Genomic DNA, 15,618 nt, shown 5'->3' on the forward strand with positions numbered 1-15,618 from the left:
CTGTCAAATCTAAAAACCTAACGATTCAGCGCGACTTGAGGATGGGAGCCACAAGTCTTAGGGCTGCAGCCATGGAACTAGCTCATAGAGTAAAGAATACGGCAGTACGACCCCCAGGAAATGAAATTGCGGCGCTTAAAGGGCAGGTAGAGGCCATGCAGGCGGAGAGCTGATTAATCTGCAAGGCAAATTAAGTGCGCTGGAGAGACGATCTCCAGGCCCGCCAACAACATTAGTGGCGGACCTGGAGATCGAGAGCTGTACGAGGCAAACACTTGCCTCGCCTGTGTAGAAAGCTGGGAGATCAACCCCATAAGAAGATGCCCCGGCACCAACGGAGAAAACTGGTCCCGCCACAGTCCAACAGGTGGCGGACCTTATCGAAAGAAAGATGGAGGACCTCCGACGGGAACTGCTCCCCGCGTTAAGAAGGGAGGCCTTGCTCTCGAGTGGCACAGTTGTACAGGCCACCGAGAGTAAAGAGAAGAAGAGGAAGCAGAAGGAGAAGATGGGGAGCAGCGGCGTGGACGTTACTTCCAAACCGACGCAGCCGCGACCTACCTCATCTGTGAAAGCCAAAGATGCCCCAACCGGGGCATCAAGATGGATAGAGTTGGCATGCCAGCAGGCGAAAAACGCTGAGGCAGTGATACCAGCACAAGCTGGAAATTCTGGTGCCGCCAAGGAAGCTTCCTGCGCCCAGGTGGTGGGCAGAAGGCCCAATGGCGGCCAAAAAGGCTCAATCGGCCCATGTCCTGCCACCAAAAGCCCAGGTGCAGAAGGTGGCTAAGAAGCCAAAGCTGAGGCGGCTGCCGCGCATCGCGGAAGTCGCGTTGACCCTCCCGCCTGGCAGCAAGGCCACCTACAGAGATAGTATAGTTGCTATCAGGCAGAGAGTCAGGCTGCCTGATGTTGGGGTGGAAGCTGTCCACCCCAAGAAATCCAGGACCGGCGGTCTCCTATTGGAGATTGCCGGTTCTGAGAAGGAAGCCAAGGCGACAGCCTTGGCTGATAAGGTGAGGTTGGCGTTGGCCGGCGACGGCGTGGTGATGGCGAGGCCTTCCAAGAAGGCAAAACTTCGCGTCATAGGCCTGGACGACTCGGTCACTCCGTCCGAGGTGGCCGATGCCATTGCCGGCACCGGAGAGTGCCGTGTAGAAGAGCTGAGGACCGGTATTATCCGGTATTCTCCAAGAGGGCTCGGCACCCTTTGGGTGCAGTAGAAGTCCCTCTCGGACTCGGCTACGTCCCGAGGGGAGTTGCCCTGGCTGTATCTCTGGATATCCAGAATGCCTTTAACTCCCTCTCGTGGGCGAACATCCGCGGTGCCCTCGAACGTCACGATGCCCCTCTACCTGCGGATGGTGGTCGGAGATTACCTCCGGGACAGGGCCATCGTTTACGGTGGCCGCAGTCTGCCTGTTAGGCGCGATATCAGCCGTGAAGTGCCCCATGGGTTCGTCTTGGGCTCACTTCTGTGGAATCTGGGGTACGACGCGGCTCTGCGGATCTCCCTGCCGGCAGGCGTACACTTAACATGTTACGCCGACGACACAATGGTGTTAGCCACCAACAGGGACTTGGGGAGGACCATCCGTCGTGCGCAGGTCGCTGTTGTGGCCATCACCTGGCGGATTCGGGGCATGGGGTCGGAGTTGTCCCGTCAGAAGACGGAAATCGTCTGTTTCCGTCCTCGTAAGAGGGGCACTCCAGCTCCGTGTCCGGTGAGGATCGGGTCGTCCGACGTCCAGGTGGCCCAGGATATTAAATATTTTGGTGTCTATCTAGACGCCTCCTGGAATTTCGTCCCGCAGTTCGCCCGTTTGGCCGTCAGGTTGGGCAAACTAACGACTCATTTGAGTCGCATCATGCCCAACCTTGGCGGTCCGGACGAGCGGGTGCACTGCCTCTACTCTAGTGTAATTAAGAGCGTGGCACTGTACGGTGTCCCCGACTCATTATCGGCGATTCGGAGGAGTCTGACTCTCCTCCGATGGGAATGGCGACGCGCCGCCATAGGCGTCATAAGGGGATATCGTACGGTGTTCTATGAGGCGGCCACCACCCTGACGGGTTTAGCTGGCGCTTACGTTTACGTGCGTCTTCGCGTCGAGCGTCAGGTCTCCAGCCCGCCAGGGGAGACGACAAGTCGGGATGAACTTAGGCTCCAGGCCCGGTGGTCCACAATGTCAAAGTGCCAAGACGATCTGTCTCGTCACGGAGGCCATTGGACCGTCGGGACGATCCTGCTCATCCTAGATATATGGATAGGTCGTAGCAACGGACGGCTGACTTTCCGAGCCACACAGGTGCTGACCGATCATCGTAGTTTCGGTCAGTACCTGTGCCGAATAGGACACGAGGCGACCGCGCGGTGTCACCGTTGTGGTGCAGCGATGGACTCGCCGCGGCCCACTCTTCGGGAGTGTCCAGCCTGGGAGGTGCCGCGTCGGGCATCAGCGGCGGAAGTGGGTCCAGACCTCTCGTTGCCCAGCTTCCTCTCCAGGATGCTTGGTCGCGGGAGCGTCTGACAGGCCATGATCTCCTTTTGCGAGGAGGTCATGGTCGCGAAGGAAGCCGCCCAGCGGGTTAGGGAGCAATCCCTGCCCGCTTGACGTCACCTACGGAGTCTGCGTCGTAGACGTTTGCCCCGTTCACGGGGGGGGGGGGGGGATCCACATTCGGGAACGTCTTGGGTATGGGCGTTGTCTTTGCAAATCCAGCATCACTGATATCGATCGTGGTCTCGTAGATCAACAAGAGCATAAGAAGAGAATCAATGTCCAGTGCTGACTTCAAGGACGCTTTTGCAGTATATTCAGGGGTCCCCATATCCAGAATGATCATGTCAGAAGGATTGAAATGAATAGCGAGTTTCGGTTGATCCGGAGATGTTAACCATAGTATAAGTTCTTTGGTGTTTGCGGTTCCCTCTGGGTTGATGGCTACCTTGGGCTGCTTGTACTATGGATCCCACCCAAAGGTTTTAGCTTGGATGCAAAAGGCATGGAAATACTCATCAGCTTTTATAATGTCCATGCTTAGAGGTGTGTCGCAAATAATCAGGAAAATATTTGTCAGCGATATAAGATGGGTAGGTAAGCAATTTGGTAAAGGAATGTTGCAAAGCCTCCCTGCTTGAATACGACCAGCAAACAGAGATGGAAGAATACAATTAGGGGAAGTGTTTGCTCTGGCTTGCCCGGAGCCATTGACAGTCAACACATGGATGTATGATGAGTGGAATAATAAAAAAGGATTGACCGTATTAGAAAGGCTGTATTATAGTAACACAATATCTAATTTAAAAACCAGTGGTAGTGTGCTTACACAATCATTTAGGGCATATGTAGACAAACACGGAGGGGATATATCTTTCGCCTGGAAGAACAACACTGACATCCCCGGTGAATTGACGAGATTAAGTTTATGATCGTATTATTCGATAATGCGACAATTTTCATTGGATGTGGACTTGGATGGTGAATGCATTTCCATGAGGAGAGGAAGTGCATTGATTAAGATGGAGTCGGCTTATAACGACGATGTCACTGTAGTATGGTTTGAAGTCGCAGCGACAATTGGACCTTATGGACTCCTTATGTTATGCGTCCGGAATGGGTCTGGGTCAGTTATGTACTTGATTGGGTTTAAAATTAGCGTTGGATTGGTCAAGCAAGCTCTGAGTAGCTTAAGTAGAGTCCATCCCCTCATGAAAGCGACGCAGAATCCACAGAAGATAGAGAAGATATCAGTATTAAAGAGTGAATTTGACATCTACCTCGAATTAAACCAATACAACATAGTGCTAACGGAGCCCTGCCTGAGCCGTTGGGTTCTTCTAACAGCGATCGGCACTTGCTATAATCTAGGCAGTGTTTTCTGCGCTGATGTCAATAAACACTGTTACTCTGAGTATGCCATCCCGGATGATTGGTTTTCCTGTCCGAAATATCTAAAACCGAATGAATGGCGCATAGTTTGCTATTATGTATTTGCGTTTTTTGAGTCTAATATGAGAGCTACCAAGTTTAACTTTACTAATAGCGAGACTGACCTCCCAGTGCACTATATGGGACAAACGGAGAAGCATTGGAGGCTTGTAAGCACGAGTGAAGATGGTGTAGTATTCCCCGACCAATCGAGTGTCGAATGTGTTTATGCTAACTAGCGAGCAACTCTTGACGATATAAAGGAGAATGCCGATGAACCCATCAAATTTTGATCAGTCACTGGGAGTGGTTGTGTAACCGTCGATCCGCACTGCAAATATAAGAATCAGTGGTTACACACGGCCTATTGGTGTCAGATAACTGTTTTTTACCAAAAAAAACAACGCATTGTACATGAGCACTATTGGTGGCACCTGCAGTTCTTTTCTATTAATCAATCTTGATATGATGACGGTCCGTGTAATCAGCTGCCAGAGGCATCAGTATGATGTTGTGGTAGAAGGCAGATCAGTTTCGTGGACTGGTTATTTGTGTAGAGGTAAACCGGCCTCCACGGACCTTGTATCTCGGATGAACAAGCTACTCGATGACTGGACAGCGGTGTCGAATAGGAACTATAAGCCAAATAGTCGAAAGAATGAGCCTGACTACTTAAGCCGTGGTATGCTTGAGGAAGTAGTGGAAGACATTACAGAGGTCACTCATTCGGACAACGTTGTTTCCGCATTAATGGAGAATTTTAGAATGCTGCTGACGAGAAAACCCGTTACGATCCAAAACCTCCTGGGGAGAGCGATTCAAGAACTCAACACAGCTAGTTTAAGGGTAGATAGCTGATGAGGATGAGGAAGAATTTTTGGAATGTGGAAAGAGAGTTAACGAAGTGGCTATTGGCTGGGATACTTATAACACTATTATGAGGTCGAGGTGAAGCTGGCTTGGTTCGAAGACGACACACTCAATACAGAGCGACGTCAGATATCTTGAATTAGTCAGGGTTCCAAGAAGTACCCATCCCCACCACCTCGTGGTGGAACCTGGGCGCCGGGCTTGTACGACGGCTAACGGGGCTCTGGGGTTATTGAATAACACTGCGACTCGGGGGTTTGGTGCATTATTAATTTGCCCAAGCTAGTCCGAGCCACATTCATAGAGTAAATTTGAATAAGACTGATGCTGGCAGTCTGGATCATCAATAAATTTGGCCAACTGATCTATCCTAATTCAAAAAAGGGTCAGAGTGAGCGTGTTCGCGTACACGTAGCGAGTTCGCCTCCCCGAGGTTCCCCGTGGGTACTCCGGCGGTTAGGATTCGTCCTCTCCGACGGAGTAGCTGAAGGACTCGCCCGGTGGGAAAGGCGCCCCGGCACATCTGGATTTTTCCATCGCCCGTTTCAGTGAGGTGGGTGTAACTGGTTGGTAGATGGTAGATTCCGTCAGGGTATAGCCGTACGGCTCAGGAACCGCGCCCGATCACCGTCCTGGTGTAGGGCAGACAATAAATCTGTCAGTGTTCCCAATCACCAGAAGGAAGAAGCCGAAAGCCCCCAACGCCGCAAACCGCTCTTTAACAAGGCGGCAAGCGAGACGCGTGGAGTACGCCAGAACGCAAAAAGCCTGGAGGAAAAATCCTTGCAACTGCGCAAAAATGTTAATAAAAGGCAAAACAGCTGCCAATCCTCCGGCTAAGCAAGAGATGGTCAACTTCTGGCGTACTACAATGACTAACGGGACAAATGAATCCCCTGATATGGAATGCAAGCGACCAATGATTCCAAACCTGTGGCAGCCTGTATGCGCTGATGAAGTCCGTCAATCTTTCCCGGAACTCACCACCTGTCCGGGCCCTGACGGACTTACTACTAGGCAACTGAAGGCAGTCCCACTCCATATTCTGTGCAGGATTTTCAATCTTGTTATGGTGTGTGGTAAACTGCCTATTAGTTGAGCGTACAACGTTAATTCCTAAAAAGGAAAATGTGCTCAATCCAGAGGACTACAGGCCCATAACGGTTCAATCAATTCTAACCAGGACCTTCCACAAAGTAATGGCAAGGCGCCTTACTCACCTGGTTCCGCTTGACAAGAGGCAAAAGGCATTTATTCCGACCGACGGCTGTGCTTCGAACATTTTCGATCTCGACATGGTCCTGCGCTACCACCGGCAGCATTTCAAGCCACTCTATATGGCGTCAATGGATATAGCCAAAGCATTTGACTCTGTCTCGCACTCCACCATTAGAGACACGCTAGAGATCATGGGAGTTTCTGATCCTATGATTGGCTATATCATTGACTCATACAATCGGAGCTCTACGACGCTGACTTGTGACGGCTGGGAATCAGACGTAATAACACCAACTTGTGGAGTCAAGCAGGGTGACCTTCTGTCACCTATTATCTTTAATATGGTCATCGACCGGCTCCTGAAGCGTCTGCCTTCTGAAATAGGTGTTAACATCGACCAGACCTTCTTTAGCGCCTTTGCATTCGCAGATGATATGATTTTTATGGCGTCTACACCTCAAGGCCTGCAAATCAACATCAACACTGCGTCTGATTTTCTAGCCAAATGCGAACAAGTCGTTCACCCTGGCTCTTCGAAATGTACCGCATCTCAAGAAGTCCGTGGTTGATGCAAAAACCCAATTTACGTGCCGGGGGTTAAAAATGCCATCCTTAAAGAGAGAGAGCGAGTGGAAGTATCTAGGTGTCCCCTTTACACCTGAGGGGCGATCGGTTTGCAGGCCTGAAGAACAGCTCATGTCAGCCATAAATAAGTTAACTAAGGCGCCGCTAAAACCACAGCAAAGGCTTTTTGCCCTACGTGTCATTGTTTTGCCAGGACTCTACCACCTTTTAACTCTGGGAAGCACTACTTTAAGTAGGCTTAAGAAAATTGACACGATGGTAAGGGCTGCGGCGAGGAAATGGCTGTGTCTGCCGGACGATACGCCTAATGCGTACTTCCACGCTAATGTCAAGGATGGCGGGCTCTCAATACCATCCATGCGATGGCTGATGCCGTTACACCGAAGGCTTAGACTGCAGAACTTCTCTGAAACTAACCGCACCAACTCTTATACCACCTTAGAGCTACAAAGAACGATGAGGAGATTGATTGAGAGCCGTCTTGACATTGATACCACCGAAAAGCTGCGTGTGAGGTGGGCTAAGTTACTCCACAACTCATATGATGGCAGAGGACTTAGAGAGTCTCGGAAAGTCCCACAACAACACCAGTGGGTCACCGATGGAAACCGATTTTTGTCTGGGCGGGACTACATAAATGCGATGAAGCTTCGAATAAATGCCTTACCAACGAGGTCTCGAACCTCACGGGGTCGCCTTGCTGACCGCAATTGCAGAGCCGGCTGCAATAAAGTGGAGACACTTAATCACGTGCTCCAGCAATGTCACCGCACTCATAAAGCCCGGATCGAGAGGCATAATGCTATTGTGGCTTATTTAAAACGGGCTATGAGCAAAAATGCAGAGAAGGTCGAAGAGGAGCCTCGCTTTAACACCTCCGAAGGATTGAGAAAACCCGACCTGATCTTTAAGAACAATTCTGCAGCCGTAGTCGTTGATGTGCAAATTGTGAGTGAGCATTTAGACCTGGACGAAGCGCATCGCATTAAGTCTGAAAAATATAAGACCTTTGAGAACGCCATTAAGAGTAGGTACGAAACAGACCGGGTATCGTTTCCATCTGCCACGCTTTCTTACCGCGGAGTATGGAGCGGAAAATCTGCCAGCGAACTAATTACAATGGACATCCTCAAGAAGAAAGAGTTGAAGATAATCTCCACCACAGTCCTAGTGAGCGAACTCAATGGATTTTGGAGATTCAACCGAACAACATCTGCCAGACCGAACACCCTGCCGCCAACTGGAATAGGATGACACGAGTGAAGTGGATTCTGCCTCTCTAGTGCTGCCTGCCACCTCACTCATAATACAAGGAGGTTTTTTAGTGGGTATACAATGAGAGTCCCACACTACCGGCACAACAACACCTGTGCCGGTGTGCGTAAATGCATTTTTCCTCATTTAAAAAAAAAAAAAAAAAAATGCCCGCGGCTCCATCGGCGCATTCCCTCCGGCTCAGCTGCCCGATTCTTACGAATCAGACGTTGCCCGGCTCCCACCTCGTGGAGGTGAGGAGGAATAGGGAGCTACCTTACATCGAGTGACGCCGATGGAGCAGCACGCATTCTTTTGAGGGTCATAGTCACAGAGATGGTGAAGCGCAATACAGACCTGTCGTTAGATCCTTGGCCTCTCCCATCCTAGCCTACTCCACCTCCTCGTGGTTCCCGTCGGATAATGCCAATGGAGTTCAGGCGACTTACAGTCCCTGAGGGCTGCTAACTCCCCCGGACTTATTCTAGCTGGCACGCGAAATAAACAAGCCTCGGATGGTAATAATGGCGGAAGACCCACAGGCTCTTCTGTCCCAGCAGCTCTCCCCCGAATTATTCAATCCTCTCAAGCCTCAAGCCAGTTACCCGGACCTTCATCCTTTCGTTGCGAGTTTCCTGAATGTATGCGAACCTTTACCACAGCTAACGGTCGTGGAGTCCACCATAGGCGAACTCATCCAGACTGGTATGACGCTCGCGCGTGCAGAGAATTTCCTATTAAAAAGGCCAGGTGGAATAGCGAGGAAGAATCGATTTTTGTCCGGAAAGAAGCGGAATTGGTGCAGTCTGGTGTCAGATTTATAAATCAGAGAGGTCGTTGGAGTTCATTAAGAGTCATCGGAAAACAGCGCGATATAAAGAGATTGCCCTGGATCTTCTTCAGGCTGTTCCGCCCACAATATCTGATGAACTACCTAGTCACTTTGAGACCAATTCAGCGCTCTCTAACGATATTGTTGAGTTTATAAGGAGACTTCCTTCTAGCACCAGTGTTGACTTCCAGCAAAACGAACTGGATAACACCTGTAGCCGTATTCACCTGGTGCCGTTAGATGAGACGTTTGAAAGACTCTCTCTTTACATACGCGCTGTTTTCTTTAAATCTAAGCAAAGGGCGGTGGTAACAGCCACTCAAACAGGAACAGTATTGTCCAGGAGAAGAGTACGTCATATGGCATATGCTAAGATACAAGATCTCTGGCAGAAATGTCGATCTCGATGGGTCGATGAGATCTTGAGTGACACTGGTAACGTTACATTTCCTCCGGAGGAGACAATGACCAGTTTCTAAAGTGCATTAATGTGCAAGCCATCAGAGAGTTTTCCTGGCATTGTCCCTCCTGAGAAGATCCACGAAGATCTATGGAAACCGATTACAGCTGAAGAAATAGATCGCTCATATCTGAGAAATGGTACAGCTGCAGGCCCGAATGGCGTGACACCTAGACTTCTTCGCAAGGTTCCAAAGATGGTATTGATGAAGATCTTCAATCTATTCCTTCTAGTAAGTAAAGTTCCACCGTTTCTTTTGGAGTCGAGGACAACGTTTATTGCGAAGAAAGCCGATGCTAATGAACCGTGCGACTTCCGACCAATTACAGTTGCATCAGTGATTGCTCCCTGTTTCCATAAAATCTTGGCAAACAGAATCTCTAGGAAGATCCTGTTTAACGATCGGCAATGTGGATTTCAGTCCGCCGATGGGTGCGCGGAGAATGTTTTTTTCCTGGACATTGTTCTTCGTTACCATCACTAAAAGTTTAAGCCGCTGTTTCTTTCTTCTATCGACATTGCTAAGGCCTTTGATTCCATCTCGTACAGGGCAATTTTGGACACGTTAATTTCAGCAGGAGTCCCTACAGCTTTTGCGAACTACGTTAAATATGTATATGAAACGGGAACTACCCGACTATTGTGTCCTGGTTGGATGTCTCCGTCTATCAGGCCGTCTTGTGGCGTTAGGCAGGGTGACCCTTTGTTCCTGGTCCTTTTTAATTTAGTTACTGATCGCCTGTTTAAACTGTTACCATCTGATATTTATGGTATGAAAATCAATGCGGCGGCATTTGCAGATGATATATTGCTTATGTCATCCACGCAGCGAGGCCTTCAAACTCTTTTCGATACTGCTATGTATTTTTTCTCACAGACGGGACTGTTTATTAACACAGGTAAATCCTTTACCATTGCAAATCTGTACCGCACCTAAAGAAAGCGGTTATAGAGAGTTGAAGGCGTTACGAAGAACCAACCACTGGACATACTTAGGCATACCATTCACTCCAGAAGGACGCTTATCAGTAAATTGATCTAATAAATTATTGCAAGACGTAGAGCATTTAACGAGGGCACCACTTAAACCCCAACAGAGGATATTTATTCTTAAAGTCTGTTATCCCTGGGTTGTACCACTTGCTATCTTTAGATAATATTAATCTAAGTGTTCTTGTGAAAGCTGATCGTATCGTACGCTCTGTGGTTAGGAAATGGCTGCACCTGCCGAAGGATGTGCCCATTGGTTATTTCCATTCCACCACGCATGATGGTGGACTCGGGATTCCGTCGTTCAGATGGACTGCGCCTGTTCATCGTTTGTCACGTCTAAAGAAATTGTCCCTGAGTACTCAGGCGGTTTCTGGTGCTGCTGGTCTCTTCTCACAAGATGAGATTCAGAAAACCTTGCAACGTTTGAACGACCATGGTATCGCGTATGATACCAAGAATAAAATCAGCAACTGATGGGCCGAAATACTTTACAATTCAGTAGGTGGTGCCGCCCTAAAACACTCCCGAGCTGTTAAAACTCAGCAAGACTGGATAGGTGACGGTACTCGCTTTCTTTCAGGCAAGGACTACGTTAACTGCTGTCGCTCTCGAATTAATGCGTTGCCGACATGTTCACGAATAGCTAGAGGATGACGTGCAGAAAGACAGCGCAGAGCTGGTTGTTTGATTTCTGAGACACTGAATCATGTAGTGTAGCAATGCCATCGATCCCATGCAGTGCGCATCAAGCGACATGATGCTTTGACACACTATATCGGACGAAACCTTAGATCCATGGGCTTCCGGATAGATATAGAACCTCATTTTAACCCCGAGGAAGGTTTAAGAAAGCCCGATATAGTGTATTCGCTCGAGGACACTGCATATATTATAGACGCGCAAATGGTTAGCGAGCAGTCTTGCTTGAAAAGATCCCACGACCAGAAAGAGCACTATTATGGGCAAAATAGGAACCTTATAGATATAATTAAGAACAAATATGTATATACAAATGTTAGATTGACGTGGCGTGGGATATGGTCACCTCAGTGTGACCCTACGTCATTGCTGAGACGATTCATGAATGGAGCGATGACACGCGTGTCACGATGGTGCTGGCGCTGCGCGATTCACATGGCGTGTTACATTATGTGTTTAAACACATAGCTACTTAATCGCGAATTTGTAAGGACATAATTATGCATGACTGCAAAAAAACAATATCATACACTTTTATAATCAATGCGATATGCGAATATAAAACGAAAAACTGTCCACTCGTGCCAGGAGTAAAAGCAGAGTTTGGTACGCACTGTTCGTTGTAAAATATAATCAAGCTGTTAATATTTCAAATGACAGCACATATTAAATCACTGAAAGTATAATGATATGAACATTAAGAGAATCATATTTAATTGTTAGATGTTCATACATTCAAATTTGAAGGTCCTAGTCATATTTAGTAAATTATTGTTTAACAAGGTTATTTAATGTTGTTTCAAATAGGCGTGGAGAAAGCAAGGTTTCATTAGATCTGGTGGATTCTCCAAACTTTAGAAAGGGATGCTACTAGTAGTAGTTGAATCAGCGCCAGGTGGTAAACATATGCAACAAACAAAGCAACGTAAACTGATTTAAAATGATCAAGATTATATAAATTAAACTATTTCACTTTATTTCACTTTTGTAGTGTTTCTGTTCTTCGTAACCTACAAAGAATCTTAAGAATGTAACGCAATGTAAAGAAGTTTTGAAACACAGAAAGCAGGTTTTAATCTCAGATAAAGGAACCTTGAATCTGTTGTAGTGTAGTTACCGGAGTGCTGTGTTAAGTAATATTCATGAGGGCCCTTCAGGTTTAATTTTCCACACGAGAACAATTCAAAAAAATCTGGAGTGACACATTGGAAGAAAAATTCTTCCAGGGAAAAATGCTGTATGCAGTGCAATAGTAGCTTCACATTTCCTTGATATTCTACAGAAATTCTCATGCCATTTTACTCAATTTACTAGAATCGAAACTATGAAACCTATTAAGTGTTATATCTGCACCTGCTACCACACGCGCACGCACACACACACACGCGCGCGCGCGCGCGCGCATACACGAAATCCATCAAGATTAAAGATACTGTGCATATATTAGAGGATGCGTACAATAGGAATGGATTATTACATGGATAAATTGTAGAATTCCATTTGCAATTGATAATTAGATTATAAACGTTTATATGCTTTCACCAGAAATTTAAATACGTCAAAATTGCAGCACGTAGGTGTGTAAATATTACTTTGCGATCTCATTTCATTTTGGCAGTTATACTTATATATAAGCATCCATCCAAGCATAAAGCTTGATAATCTTTAAACTATAAAATAATAATGAAACATTATCCTTTTTGCTGGCGTTGGTCTAATTTATCATTTTCGGAACTTGTAAAGCAGCTAGAACTGCAATAACACAGTACTTTATATCTTTACCCATTGTTTCCAAAGAAAGTATTAAATATAAGTAATTATGTTCATTTTATTACAAATGTATGAGTAAAGTTCAATCTACATAAATAAATATTGACAAACGTAATTTATTTAATTTTTATCACTTTGCGTTACAAAATATATTACAAAAATATATTTTACTTTAGTTTTTTAATATTTTAAATATTTTATGTTATCATATTAAACTTTTACAAAATGTAACAAAATTTTTGTAAGTAGGAATGATTTTTCCTTAATCGGTTCTTTTTAAGAAAACGGTATTTAACTTTTCAAAGTAAATTTCGACATTAAATTGACCATTAATTTCTCTAATTTCATTGCTTATCGTTGATTTTCGCTAATTTTCAACTTTCCCATTACGACTTTGTCGATGCAATTTTTAATTCTCCGAAAGATATGTAATATTATGTTCGTAGTAAAATTATTTTGCAATTCTAATTAATTTGAGCGTAAAAAATATATTTCTTTTATGAGAATGCATTGCGGGAAAATTTGGAGATCATTGTTAATGTACCTAGTGGTTGACTAGGTTTTAGAACTAGGAATTGATATTATACACAAGATCATAATTTCTCATACCTATGGATTCTATGCCTGGTTAAAGTAATAGCAGTAGCATTATAGCGGTGGAGCCATCTCTGTGAAAAGTGCTCAAACTGTTTGCAATTCTGTTTCAGTAGTGATTGGAGAGATGGCGAAAGGTGTCAATACATGCCTACGGATGGGTGCTCCCATTATAAATAACTTATAACTTACCGATGGATGGTGCTGCTGCCGGTCGGTTACTCACAATCGACCGACGGCTGATGTTGCTTTTGGTTAATTATCCATAAATTATCGACAACTGGTATTACCAACAACCGATAACGAAAGCTTTCACACACGGCTGGTGCAACCAATAGTAGGTACCTCAAGACTTATCAACGACTGGTGTTCGCATCGATAGTAGGTGATGCCTGCGGTCGATAACTCATGATATAATAACGGCTATTGGTATTGCCAATAGTCGGTATTTCAAGAACTATCGACGGATGGCATTGTCAGCTATCGGTAATTCAAGAACTTTCGACGGATGGCATTGCCAGCTATCGGTAATCTATCTCTTACTTGGCTAAACTTAATCTAACATGATCTAAACTTAATTCGAACCAAGTTAACCTCAGATACAACTTATCTGACTTAACCTACCTTCACTCAAATCTGACACAACCTAACACAACCTAACTTTACCTCTTTTAAATATAAACTAATCAAACCTGCGCTTCCTTAAAGTTTTTGTTTTTCTTTTTTGACGTGGGGAAATCCTCATGGATTTCCCGGAGTTGGGGAACTCCGGAGGTATGCCGGACTCTAACCGGCTAAAATCGGACCCGGCTGGCCGGGGTCCACTGTGGCGACTTAGAGGACTTCCTTCCCATAGGGTAGTGTGATCGACGAGACACACTTCTTCGTCAGAGAAATGAGTGGTGGCTGGGTCACTTAGTCGTCACTCCCGCCCCGGAGGACGCGTGCAATGGTCGATACGTTTCCCCCGACGTACCAATCGCGCCCTCCGTACAACACTAGTGTAAATACGCGGGATACGACCACCAAAGGTGCCCCCCCCCCCCCCCCGAGGAGTTCTTAAGAGTGACTCCTACTCTAAGGTGGAAGAGTCTAGGACGCCGACCCCGTAGGCGACGTAGAATAGGTCGAGACCACAATGGTGGCACCGCGCGTGCGCCTCGCGTTCGATTCGGCACAGTTACCGACCGAAACATCCATGGTCGGTCAGCACCTATGCGATTCAGAACGTAAGTCGTCTGGTGCTGCGACCTACTCATCTATCTAAGATGGGCAGGATCAGCCCGCTGGTCCAGTGTTCGCTGCAACGCGACAACTCGTCCCGCCACCTTGACATGGTGGACCGCCGGGCCTGGAGCCTAAACTCATCCCGAATTGTCATCTCCCCTGACGGGATGGAAATCCGACCAAGACAAAGACGCCAATAAACGTAGTCGTCCTCGAGCGCCAGGAGCTCAATTGGTGGAAGTCCTGTCAGGGTAGTGGCCGATTCAAAGGACTCCATACGGTACCCCCCTAATGACACGTATGACCGCGCTTCTCCACTTACTTCGGAGAAGCGTGATGCTCTTCCGACTTGTTATCAGTGCGTCGGCCCATACAGGAGCACCGTACAGTGCCACCCTTTTTATAACGCCACAGTAGAGGCGGGGCACCCGCTCACTCGGACCGCCAAGGTTGGGCATGATGCGACTCGGATGAGTCGTGAGTTTGCTCAACCTGACCGCCAGACGGGCGAAATACAGGACGAAGCTCCAAGAGCTGTCCAGGTAGACACTTAGATATTTAATGTCCTTGGCTACCTGGACGTCGGAAGACCTGATCCTTACCAGATACGGGGCCGGAGCGCCCCTCCAAGGAAGGCGGAAACGGAAGATTTCCATCTTCTGAGGACACAACTCCAACCCCATGCCCCGAATCCGCGAGGCGATGGCCGCATCAGCGTCCTTCACTCGACGGCGGGTTCAGCCAAGACTCTGGCGGTGGCTAGCACCATGGTGTCATCGGTGAATCACGTTAAGTGCACGCCGAACGGCAGGTAAGCCCGCAAGGCCGTGTCGTACCCCAGGTCCCAAAGTAGGGGGCCCAAAACGGACCCCTGGGGTACTCCACGGTATATTTCATGCCTTACAGGGCAATCGCGGCCACCGTAAACGATGGCCCTGTCCTGGGGTAATCTCCAACCACCATCCGCAGGAAAAGGAGCACCTCGGAACTTTGGAATGCCCCGCGGATGGCCGCCCACGAGAGGGAGTGAAGGCATTCTGGATGTCCAGTGATACTCCTCCCCTGGTCATAGCCGAGTCCGAGAGGGACTAGACACATGTGATCGCGTCGATAGTCGATCGTTCCTCCCGGAAGCCAAACTGACACTCGGTCAGGTCGGATCTATCACGAGACAGGTGCCGGAC

General features: G+C 47.4%; 1 protein-coding gene across 1 annotated transcript; it reads right to left on the reverse strand.

The window, feature by feature from the left end:
- Positions 1-14,462: 14,462 nt before the first annotated feature.
- Positions 14,463-15,117, reverse strand: LOC143422373 (uncharacterized). The gene is made up of 2 exons (XM_076892949.1): positions 14,757-15,117; positions 14,463-14,677 (listed from the first exon to the last, which is right to left on the reverse strand). Exons 1-2 carry the CDS (start codon positions 15,115-15,117, stop codon positions 14,463-14,465), a joined length of 576 nt encoding a protein of 191 aa, XP_076749064.1.
- Positions 15,118-15,618: the final 501 nt, after the last annotated feature.

This window comes from Xylocopa sonorina, chromosome 3, assembly GCF_050948175.1.
Source record: "Xylocopa sonorina isolate GNS202 chromosome 3, iyXylSono1_principal, whole genome shotgun sequence".
In the NCBI taxonomy this organism is placed as follows: domain Eukaryota; kingdom Metazoa; phylum Arthropoda; class Insecta; order Hymenoptera; family Apidae; genus Xylocopa; species Xylocopa sonorina.